Genomic DNA, 11,145 nt, shown 5'->3' with positions numbered 1-11,145 from the left:
AGATCAGTTTGATTTTCCAGCAAAGCTTCAAAGAAGAGATTACACTTCAATTCTCCGTATTCTGAAAAGCTTCAAAGGTCACTCGCCAAGGAAACTGATGAAGGTAAAGATTTTATCGAGACCTTTGTGTTTTTCTCAGATCTTTTAGTGGCCTAAAGGGGAAAACTAGGGTAAGTCAGAGCATATATAACTAGGGGCTCCTGGTCACCACTACATGCTAAAAACCCAAACTTCCCTGAGTACTTGGAGCCAGGAAAGAAACATGAATTGGCTTGTGCTCCTCGGGCTGGTGGCCTTCTCAGAGTGCATAGTCAAGTATGTATGGGGACTGTAAGTCACATCATATTCCTTTCTCGGATTTTTGTTTTCATCTGATTATTCTTCCAGCCATCAGGTTTAGAAGGGAATGGAATATTTCCCTAAGAGTCTTAAAGTTCAACTCTTTCTTATTGATAAGTAACTTGCTATAGGAACTGTGGATCCCAAGGTCTTGGTGTAGATTTGGGTTGCACAGCTCTTGGGGTCCAGTCATGTCGTGACCTATTGAAAATGCAACTCCTTGCAACTGTTCAGTGCATAATCTATGCAGATGTCAATGTGGTCCTGTGGAATAGCACTTTTCTACATTTTATTCAATATGTCCTCTTTTTTCCCTGTCTATTTCAGTGTGTATATGCCCATGTCTGCATCTCGGTATAACTATCATTTATCTCTCCATCTCTTTGGAAGTCACTGGGAGTGTATTTCTCTTTGTGTGGTTTTCTTTTAATTTTTCATTTGACTCTTACTTCCTTTTCAAGCCTCAGAATTTCCCTTACTTATTCCCTATATCTTGGATTTATCTTTCAACTCTCTCTTCTCTTTCAACTTGGAGAAAAACACTCTTTTACACTTTATATTGGACAAGCAGTGTGAACACAGTCAACTCAGAAAACTCTTGCATTTCAAATTGCTCCCTTGTAAAAGAGGATAAAAGTCCCCCTTCTACCTCTTTCCTTGAGGTTCTATGAGAAGGAATGAGTGAGATGGCAACAGCAATGTTAATGGCTGTCATTGTTGAGACTTCATATTTATCAGATACCTTATATCCATCACTTCACTTATCCCCTAGATATTTTATTTGGAGGGTTTGTATCATTACCTTCCACCATTTTACCGAAGGGGTGACTGAGACACCACATGGTCATATGGCTTACCCAAGACTACAGAACAGAACCTGTATTCAAATATATGTCTTTGCCATGGTATATGCATAAAATTCCGATAATAATGCACCTCATAAAAATGATTAGAAAATACACAGGGAAATTACAATAACAGTTATACCTTAACACTGACAGCTAATTGTAGCATCTTCTTTGTTTTCTTTGTCAAATGCTCTGTGAAAGAATACCTCTAAGGAGAGTGAAGACCATGAGAAATACCGTCAGTGGAAAAAACATGCTGGACAATTTCCTGAAGGAGCATGCTTACAGACTGTCCCATATTTCTTTTCATGGCTCAAATCTAACTAGTCACTCGCTGAGAAACATCAGGGATGTGAGTATTTTGGGAGGATGGTGCCCCACAGCGCCCCCTGGTGTTCTAGCTTAGCACTGGGGCTCATCTGGAGGTGTCAGGTGGGATGTTGGGGTTGGGGTACCTGCAGGAGGCAAAGACACTGGAAAACAGAGACCCCACCCAGAGGAGAAGGCACTCTCATCCTCAACTGTTGGTCTTTGTGATTGGGCCTCGCAATTACCAGGTGGCAGGTAAACATCCATTTCTGTGTCAAAGATGTGTCATTAGTTTGCGGGTGATTGTTCCTTCTGAAATAAGTGAGCCACTCAGTTATAGATAAAGAGTGAACCATCACTTCTCAAAAGGCAGAACCAACTGCAAAGCAATTGTGAATCTCCAGGTAGAGTAATTCAGTTTCCACAGAGGCAAGAACCACAGCAGTAAAAAGTTACTGAACCTGTATTCTGAGTACGGTCATAAGAATCACTGTGGTTTCTGTTTTTAGATTAGAAAAAGGGCTTACTTTTTCTTCAGGATGTCTTAAAAAATGCCCAGGCTAGCCTGAGACATAAGGAAAGAGTAAACACATGTCAAATTAGAGGGTCAACTGTGTGCTGTTGATTGGATGTGGTCTGAGTTTAGAGGGAGTGGCTGGCATTGGTCAAGGACCTCCTAAAGAAGCGAGTGCTAAGGCTGAATTTGAAGAGACTACAGAGCTTCTCAAATGAAGGCACCAGGACTTCCCTGGGTGTCCAGCGGTCCTGGATGCCCCGTGGTTATGTCTCTGGGCTTTCCATGCAGGAGGTACCACTTCAAAGCCTGTTCATAGAGTCAATATCCTGCATACAGTGTAGCACAGGAAAAATATATCAAATGCAGATACCTCTGTGACCAAAGTCTGTGAGCTGCACGGTGGTTAGAAAGTCATCTCAAGAGATATGTGCTTGTGATGGGTCTGCCAAGATTTTCTATTTCTTCCTTGTTCAGTTTTGGAAAGTTGTACTTTTCTAAGAATTTGTCCATTTCTTCTACACTGTCCATTTTATTAGCATATAATTGCTGATAGTAGTCTCTTATGATCCTTTGTATTTCTGTGTTGTCTGTTGTGATCTCTCCATTTTCATTTCTAATTTTATTGATTTGATTTTTCTCCCTTTGTTTCTTGATGAGTCTGTCTAATGGTTTGTCAATTTTATTTATCCTTTCAAAGAACCAGCTTTTGGCTTTGTTGATTTTTGCTATGATCTCTTTTGTTTCTTTGCATTTATTTCTGCCCTAATTTTTAAGATTTCTTTCCTTCTACTAACCCTGGTGTTCATTTCTTCCTTTTCTAGTTGCTTTAGATGTAGAGTTAGGTTATTTATGTGACTTTTTTCTTGTTTCTTGAGGTATGCCTGTATTGCTATGAACTTTCCCCTTAGGACTGCTTTTACAGTGTCCCACAGGTTTTGGGTTGTTGTGTTTTCATTATCATTCGTTTCTACGCAGATTTTGATTTCTTTTTTGATTTCTTCTGTGATTTGTTGGTTATTCAGCAGCGTGTTGTTCAGCCTCCATATGTTGGAATTTTTAATAGTTTTTCTCCTGTACTTGAGATCTAATCTTACTGCATTGTGGTCAGAAAAGAGAGAAATGCAAATCAAAACCACTATGAGGTACCATTTCATGCCAGTCAGAATGGCTGTGATCCAAAAGTCTACAAGTAATAAATGCTGGAGAGGATGTGGAGAAAAGGGAACCCTCTTACACTGTTGGTGGGAATGCAAACTAGTACAGCCACTGTGGAGAATAGTGCGGAGATTCCTTAAAAAACTGGAAATAGAACTGCCTTATGATCCAGCAATCCCACTGCTGGGCATACACACTGAGGAAACCAGAATTGAAAGAGACACATGTACCCCAATGTTCATTGAAGCACTGTTTATAATAGCCAGAACATGGAAGCAACCTAGATGTCCATCAGCAGATGAATGGCTAAGAAAGCTGTGGTACATATACACAATGGAGTATTACTCAGCCATTAAAAAGAACATTTGAATCAGTTCTAATGAGGTGGATGAAACTGGAGCCTATTATACAGACTGAAGTAAGCCAGAAAGAAAAACACCAATACAGTATACTAACACATATATATGGAATTTAGAAAGATGGTAATGATAACCCTGTATATGAGACATCAAAAGAGACACTGATGTATAGAACAGTCTTTTGGACTCTTTGGGAGAGGGAGAGAGTGGGATGATTTGGGAGAATGGCATTTAAATATGTATAATATCATATATGAAATGAGTTGCCAGTCCAGATTCAATGCACGATACTGGATGCTTGGGGCTGGTGCACTGGGACAATCCAGAGGGATGGTATGTGAAGGGAGGAGAGGAGGGTTCAGGATGGGGAACACATGTATGTGGCAGATTCATTTCAATATAAGGCAGAACCAATACAATATTGTAAAGTTTAAAAATAAAATTAAATTAAAAAAAAGAGAGAGAGAGAGAGAGAGAGAGAGAGATTTGACACCCAGAGGGAGGCATCAGTTTGGGAATAAAAGGTAGCCAGTTCTGCACTACCCACTCCCTCCTTCTCCCTGTAGTTGTTCTACGTGGGTAACATCACCATTGGAACACCCCCTCAGAAATTCCAGGTTATCTTTGATACAGGCTCATTTTTCTTGTGGGTGCCCTCCATCTTTTGCAACAGTTCAACCTGTTGTGAGTACAGACACCCCCATACCCGGACCATCTTTCACTTGCCATGCCACCCTGTTTCCACCCTTGGCACCTGATGACACTCATCTCTTGTGTCTGCAGCTACACACATTAGGTTCAGACATCTTCAGTCTTCCACCTTCCGGCTTATCAATAAGACCTTCAGCATCATCTACGGATCTGGGAGAATTAAAGGAGTTGTTGTTCATGACACAGTTCAGGTAAGAATGTAACAAATGCTGAATCAGGACTGGCTATGGAGTGGTCACTGCTTGAAAAACAGATGCAGGACCATCTGGCAGGACCCTTCCTAGCCTAACTCCCATAGATATTGTCCATCTTATCCACAGGATCATGTCTCTGGGGAGGTAGTGCCCCTGTTGACACAGGAGCAAACAAATTAGCTAACCCAGAGAGTGGCTTGAGGTGTGGACTTGCAGCTCCTCTGCCCATGAGCAGTTCAAGGTTCATTTTGCGAGGAGCGAGAAGAAGGGATAAAAGCACCCACTTTTATATTCACTGAATATTACAGGCACTTTCAGGTGATAACTGGTTTAATCCTGCAATAACCCCACACAGCAGTTACTCTGATTAGCTCATGAGACATATGAGGAAACTGAGGTGCAGACAGCAAGGGCCTTGCTGAGGGCACACATGTGGTAAGTGGTGGAGTTAGGCTGCCATTTCAGGACTGAAGTTGCCGTTGGGTGTTTGGGGACAGGATAAAACTAATCTGGGGATCCTGGGGGCAGTCAAGGGCTTCATGTATCCAGAGTGGGAAATGAGGCTCTGAGAAGTCAAGGGGCCTGATAAATGAGTTCTCACTCTAGACGACCCTTGAGAGTCTAAGAAACCTATGGCTTGCCTCCCCCAAAATACTGAGTAGTTCCCCTCTTTCTCTTTCTTTGTCATACACACTCAAGAAATATACACATATCTCCAAAAGTGAATTCCCCAGGCAGTAATTTCACAGAACCGTGCAAGCAAGATTGTGTTTTTGGCTTCTGCCTTCCTCGACAGATGCAGAATCCACAGTACATTACAGAGAATGCAGTCCATTCCTGTCATTAGGTCACAGTGATGCCAAAGAGAAGGCTATCTTGCTCCTGATTGCTTTGTCTCTAAGGTGGTACCAGTGAGACATGGCCTGACTCTTGGTTGCCTCACCTGGATGGACTTGACTCACCTAGGTGGTGTTTTTCAGAGGGGCAGATGTTTTAAAATTCACAACCTCTCTAAAATGGAACCCAAATTCCCCTCCCAACTTGATCTACCATCTCTGGGACACGGAAGACAGATGCCAGACTCAGTTCTTCTTTGAGGATCTAATGACAATGCACCCCAGCCCAGTCTTAGCCCCACTTGATGTATCTGTAAGTGGGAACACTCTTCTCTCCCACAGATTGGGGACCTTGTAAGTACTGACCAGCCATTAGGTCTATGCATGGAAGAATCTGGTTTTGAGGGCGTAAGTTTTGATGGCATCTTGGGCTTGAGCTACCGCAACATATCCTTCTCTGGAGCCATCCCCATCTTTTACAAGCTGAAGAATGAAGGTGCCATTTCTGAGCCTGTTTTTGCCTTCTACTTGAGCAAGTAAGTCTGAGATGGGCAATCCCTTTCTCCAAATTAGCTGTAAATGCTTTCAGGTGCATGAAAATTATAGAACACTTGATAAAGAAATATCCTGAGAGATAATCTAACCCAGGATAACTATGGCCCAGGCCCCAACTGGCTTCACCGTGGCTTTAATAAATAAAATTTTATTGGAACACAACCCTACTCCTGGGCTCAAGACCAGTAACATGGTCTAGGGGAGTGAGTGAGGAGGAAGGCTAATGGAAGGAAACAGGAAATAAGTTGAAGGAAAGGGTATTATTTGCCTATGAATTTGATAAGGAAGGAAGGAGAAGGATGGTGGATATCTTTATTTCTTCATTAGAATTACACTGGGAGCCCAGGACCAGCTACCCAATTTGTAGGAGCAAGTGAGAAGTGAAAGTGTGGGACACAAAAGTCTGGGACCCATTGTTCAAGAAATATTAGGCATTTCAAGACAGGGAGAGCAGAGGTGGGGTCCCTTCTGAGTGTGGGGCCCTTTGGACAGTAGAGGTCACAGGCCAGTGGAGCCAACTCTGGGTGAACTGAACCCACACCCTTAGAAACCTCAGGCCTTGATTTTCCTGAAAAATGACAAGGTGGACAAGGGGAAACCAAAACACTTCAGCACCATGTCCTCTGACGGTGTCTGAGCACTCATGTCACTGGAGGTCCAGGGAGTCTTCAGAAGACATAGTAGGTGGAGCCCAGCCAAGTGATTCAGCTTCTAACCTCCTCTGTGTCACTTACTAGCCAGTAACAGACCTCTGTCTGGATCTCACTCTCTCCTAGATGCTATTTCTGCATCTGTACATGGAGACCTTATTAGAGCCTTGATGGGTGGACAAGCACAGCTCTCAGACAGTGCTGCTGTTACTGTCCTCCAAGGATCGCCCCCCCCCCCGCCCACTTCTCTCTACAGAGACAAACAGGAGGGCAGTGTGGTGATGTTTGGTGGGGTGGACCACCGCTACTACAAAGGAGAGCTCAAATGGGTACCATTGATCCGAGCGGGTGACTGGAGTGTACACATGGACCAGTAAGCCTCTCCATCTGAGGGTCAGCCCAAGTGATGCTCCCACTACTGTACATGGACACAGGCAGACACACAAATGCATTCTCAGACACACAGTCACACAGACATATACACCACCTTCAACAACACAGACACACAGACATATGGAAACACACAAGCAGATACATATAAACATACACAGAGACACATAAAAACATGCATAGCTAGTCAGAGACACACAAGCACACACAGAGACACATACAAACACACATACAAACAAACACACAAGCACATAGATACACAAACAACCCATGGGTTCATAATCCCCAGGCCTTCTGAGCAAGGCTCTGACCAGGGTCCTAAAAGGGTCCAGAGAGGTCTGTGCAGCTAGGAGAGGGCTGCACCCACTGCCCTTTGAGGTGGGGAGCATGGTTAGAGGACTCTACAGTGTGTTGAACAGAGAATCAGGGAGAATTTCACCAGCCTGAACAGAGTTATGATAAGATGACCGACTGTCCAGGGCTACCTAGGACATAGGAAGTTCTCAGTACAGATAAATGTCAGTTTAAAAACAGGGACAGTGAGAAAATGGGGAAAACTGGTCTTCTTAGGGAGCAGCTACCCATCAGTGGAGAGAGGTGGGCTGCAGTCTTAAGATGTGAAAGCAACTAATAAAAAGGACACCCCACATTCTTGGGCACACAGTGGGACAGGGTCTATAACAGAGAATCAGGAAGGTGGGATCCAGGAGCGACCTGAGGACAAGAGGCATAATTGATAGGATTCTGTGTGATACCCTCAGACAAAAGCTGAACTATCCTTTGGAGTTTCTGTGGCCTAGTCATGTATTTCCTTGCCAGGGTCTCAGGGCGTGAGCTGGTTGTAGGAGCAGTGCTGGGAGATACCCTCTCCCAGAGGAGCCCCTCTCTCCCCCTACTATGAGAATCTCACGCCCCTATGAATTTCCATCTTCACTCTGTGTGCGACCTGTTATTTGTTCCCCATCAGATACAGCTCTCTGGATATTTCTTATTGTTTTCTCAGTCTTCATTAACTCAATGAACAGACAAGCACTGGGCATCCACTGTGTGTCAGGCACTTTAGGGAGCCAAGGAGAATAAAACTCACTCTCACATCTAAGAAGGCAGATGTACATGAAGTGACTCGCCCACATAGTGAATTGTGACTTTGGTACATGTTAGACACGAGGAGGAGAAGGCAATGGCAACCCACTCCAGTACTTTGCCTGGAAAATCCCAGGGACAGCTGAGCCTGGTGGGCTGCCCTCTATGAGGTCCCACAGAGTTGGACATGACTGAAGTCAGTCAGCAGCAGCAGTAGCACACATGAGGAGGGTTCTACAGAGAGCGACCAAGATACGAGACTAACAAACACCGAGGGAAAGACTTCACGAAAATAATACAATTAAAGTGTAATCTGGAAGAGGAGAAGAAATTTGCTAGTCAAAGGGGAGTGGAGTCTTCTAGGAAGGAAGATCAGCTTGTGTCAAGGTACAAAAGATCCTGGTGTGTTCAAGTACTGCATTCGAGGATGTCAAGAAAGGTGCTGTGTCAAGATTAAAGGAAAAGAGGGCAAGAGATGAAGGGCTATTTATGAGACAGTAGGGAAGGGGACAACTCTGGAGAGACTCACAGTGACCTTGATGCCCGCTTTCTTCCATTGTCTCTCAGCATCTCCATGAAAAGAAAGATTATTGCTTGCTCTGACGGCTGCAAGGCCCTTGTGGACACTGGGACATCAGATATCGCAGGCCCAAGAAGACTGGTCAATAACATACAGAAGCTCATCGGTGCCACACCACGGGGTTCCGAGGTGAAGGGTCATGCCCCAGGGTCACTCCCAGTCTCCACACACAACAAGGATCTCCAGGGCCAACCTCTCACCCTCTCTCTCTAACAGTACTACATTTCATGTTCTGCTGTCAATACCCTGCCCTCTATTATCTTCACCATCAATGGCATCAACTACCCAGTGCCAGCTCGAGCCTACATCCTCAAGGTGAGGGGACAATACTGAGGGTTGGTTCTCAAACTGGAATTTGCAGGAACCCATGGGCCGCTGCTGGGAGGAGGGCGCCCTCTGGAGGCCATGTCACACCATTGCAGATGCTGCTCAGCCCTGTGCCTGGGCCAGTACCTCCCACAAAACCGGTAACTTGAGAAGTAAGGGCTGTGTGGGACACTGATCTTCCTGAAATAAATGTGGAGATGCCATACCATATGGCATGGTGGGAGTCACAAGGAGAGGGGAACACTAAGGTTGTCAGTCCTCAAAGAGCTTCAATTCAATCTGAACACATAGGTGCATGAACATGAAAGTCAGCTCTAGCAGTCCCTGAAATAGGCCATGTTACAAGGAGAATGGCTGGGGACAGTCCCAGTGTGATGTCCCAGCATAAGTTAACAGTGTCCCTTCCCTTCTCAAACTTCTCCTGGTTTGGATGATAAATTGCATGGTCAGCCTAGCTCTTGGCTGCATCTTCCCATTGCTCTGGCCAGGTGCCTCCTTTGTGAGTTGGGGTACCTGTCCCCTCTGTGGGGAGGTTGGGCCCTAAGTTGAATAAATGGTGCACAGTGACTGCTCAGCCCCGGCACAGGGTGGAGGCTTCATGTCAGCTCCCTACGACAGTTCAGAGCAGGCTGAAGGGCTCAAAGAAGGCTTTGAGGGTGAGGGAATTTCAGGAATTCTAAAACCACAAACTCATTAAGCCTAGGGAGTTTTGCTTGGTTCTAAGCAAAACTGCACTGGATTCCATGCAAATGGCATCTCAAGGTGGTCTGCACTGGGTCACTGGGGACTTACTCGGGGTAATGAGGGCTATAGACTGACCAGTGGGGATGGGGAACCAGAGTACATTACCCACCCAAGCCTGGAGTGGCCAAAGAGGATGAGTGCGGGCCGAAGGAGGCTTCTCAGAGTTCCTGAGTTAAGTCTTCAAGAATTGTTGTGGGCACTGCTCTATTTAACATGGATAACCAACAATGAGTTATTTTGTAGCACAGGGAACTCCCCTCAGTTATATGACAGCCTGGATAGGAGGGGTGTCCTTGGGACCAGGATACCTGGATACACATGGTTGAGTCTGTACTGTCCACCTGAAACTCAGAATATTGTTAATGAGTTATACTCCAATACAAAAAACTTTTTAAATAAAGTATGGATTGTGGGGATGCAGGAGGAGAACCAGCATTCTCTGCAGAGAAAACAAGGAGCAGGAGTCAAAAGAAAAGAAACAGGGAGTGAGGGGAACTATGGACACACTTGTTCTTTTCTAATTATATTGAAGTGTGGCTAATCTTCAGTGTTGCATTAAGTTCTGCTGCACAACAATGTGACTCAGTTATACACATAAAAAATATATTTTTCTTATTCTTTTTCATGTGGCTTATCACTGAATATTGAATATAGTTCCTTATGGTCTACAGTAGGACTTTGTTGTTTTTCTTCCTTTGTTTCCCCAACTCCCAGTCCTCCATTCACCACACCCTTCCTCATGACAACCTCATGTCTTGGCGCTCTTTGCTTTTGGATTAACTCTCACATCCCCTGCTGCTGAGAAAACCCCTTGATACTTACCAAAAGAGGGAAATAAAACAAAGAATTGTGCTGGGTCTGGATATTGGGGGAAGTCACTCCTAAGGGCTCATGCTGATTGGTGTGTGTCTCTGACTCCCCCAGGATTCTAGAGGCCGCTGCTATACCACCTTTAGAGAGCACCGATTCAGTTCATCTACAGAGACCTGGATCCTGGGTGCTGTCTTCCTGAGGCTGTATTTCTCAGTCTTTGATCAAGGAAATGACAGGATTGGCCTGGCACCAGCAGTGTAAATGCTTGGAGTGGTTCAGGAATCAGTAAAGCACTCCTAACACACATTCACTCACACTTTAGGCACTCCTGCCCAGGATGCTGGTAAACTGTATTTGGTGGTCTGTACACCCTATTCTCAGTAAAGAATAAAGGGTTTCACTCTTAATGGTGCTGAAACAAATGGCTGCCTCTGTGTCTGGGAATGAAGGATCTAGAACCAAGTCTGAATCAAAATTGAGAGAAGCCTTACTCCAACTGGCTTCAAGAAAAATGGAGACTCACTGAAATTATTCTGGGAATCTAAGATACAAGAATCAGAGCAAATACAAAGATCTCAGTGACTAGTCCCAAGAAAGCAGAAGTCATCAATTCTTTCACCTTCACTCTTTCCCTTCAGTTTACTTTGATGGTCTTAGCCTGGCAACTTTTTTCCTTAAGGCTTCTACACCTAGTGAGGGAATCCAAGCTACCTGCCCTAGGGTTTTAAATCCCGA

The 11,145-nt window shown here is 44.5% G+C and overlaps 1 protein-coding gene across 1 annotated transcript; it reads left to right on the top strand.

Moving 5' to 3' along the window:
- The first annotated feature begins 262 nt into the window (after positions 1-262).
- Positions 263-10,671, top strand: LOC109554652 (pregnancy-associated glycoprotein 1-like). Its single transcript, XM_070782770.1, has 9 exons — positions 263-315; positions 1,389-1,539; positions 4,094-4,211; positions 4,311-4,429; positions 5,611-5,804; positions 6,730-6,846; positions 8,514-8,655; positions 8,743-8,841; positions 10,522-10,671. Exons 1-9 carry the CDS (start codon positions 263-265, stop codon positions 10,669-10,671), a joined length of 1,143 nt encoding a protein of 380 aa, XP_070638871.1.
- The last annotated feature ends 474 nt before the right edge of the window (positions 10,672-11,145 follow it).

This window comes from Bos indicus, chromosome 29 (genome assembly GCF_029378745.1).
Source record: "Bos indicus isolate NIAB-ARS_2022 breed Sahiwal x Tharparkar chromosome 29, NIAB-ARS_B.indTharparkar_mat_pri_1.0, whole genome shotgun sequence".
Taxonomy (NCBI): Eukaryota; Metazoa; Chordata; class Mammalia; order Artiodactyla; family Bovidae; genus Bos; species Bos indicus.
Note: the sequence above shows the minus strand (reverse complement) of the source record. Positions and strands in the feature narration are given on the sequence as shown.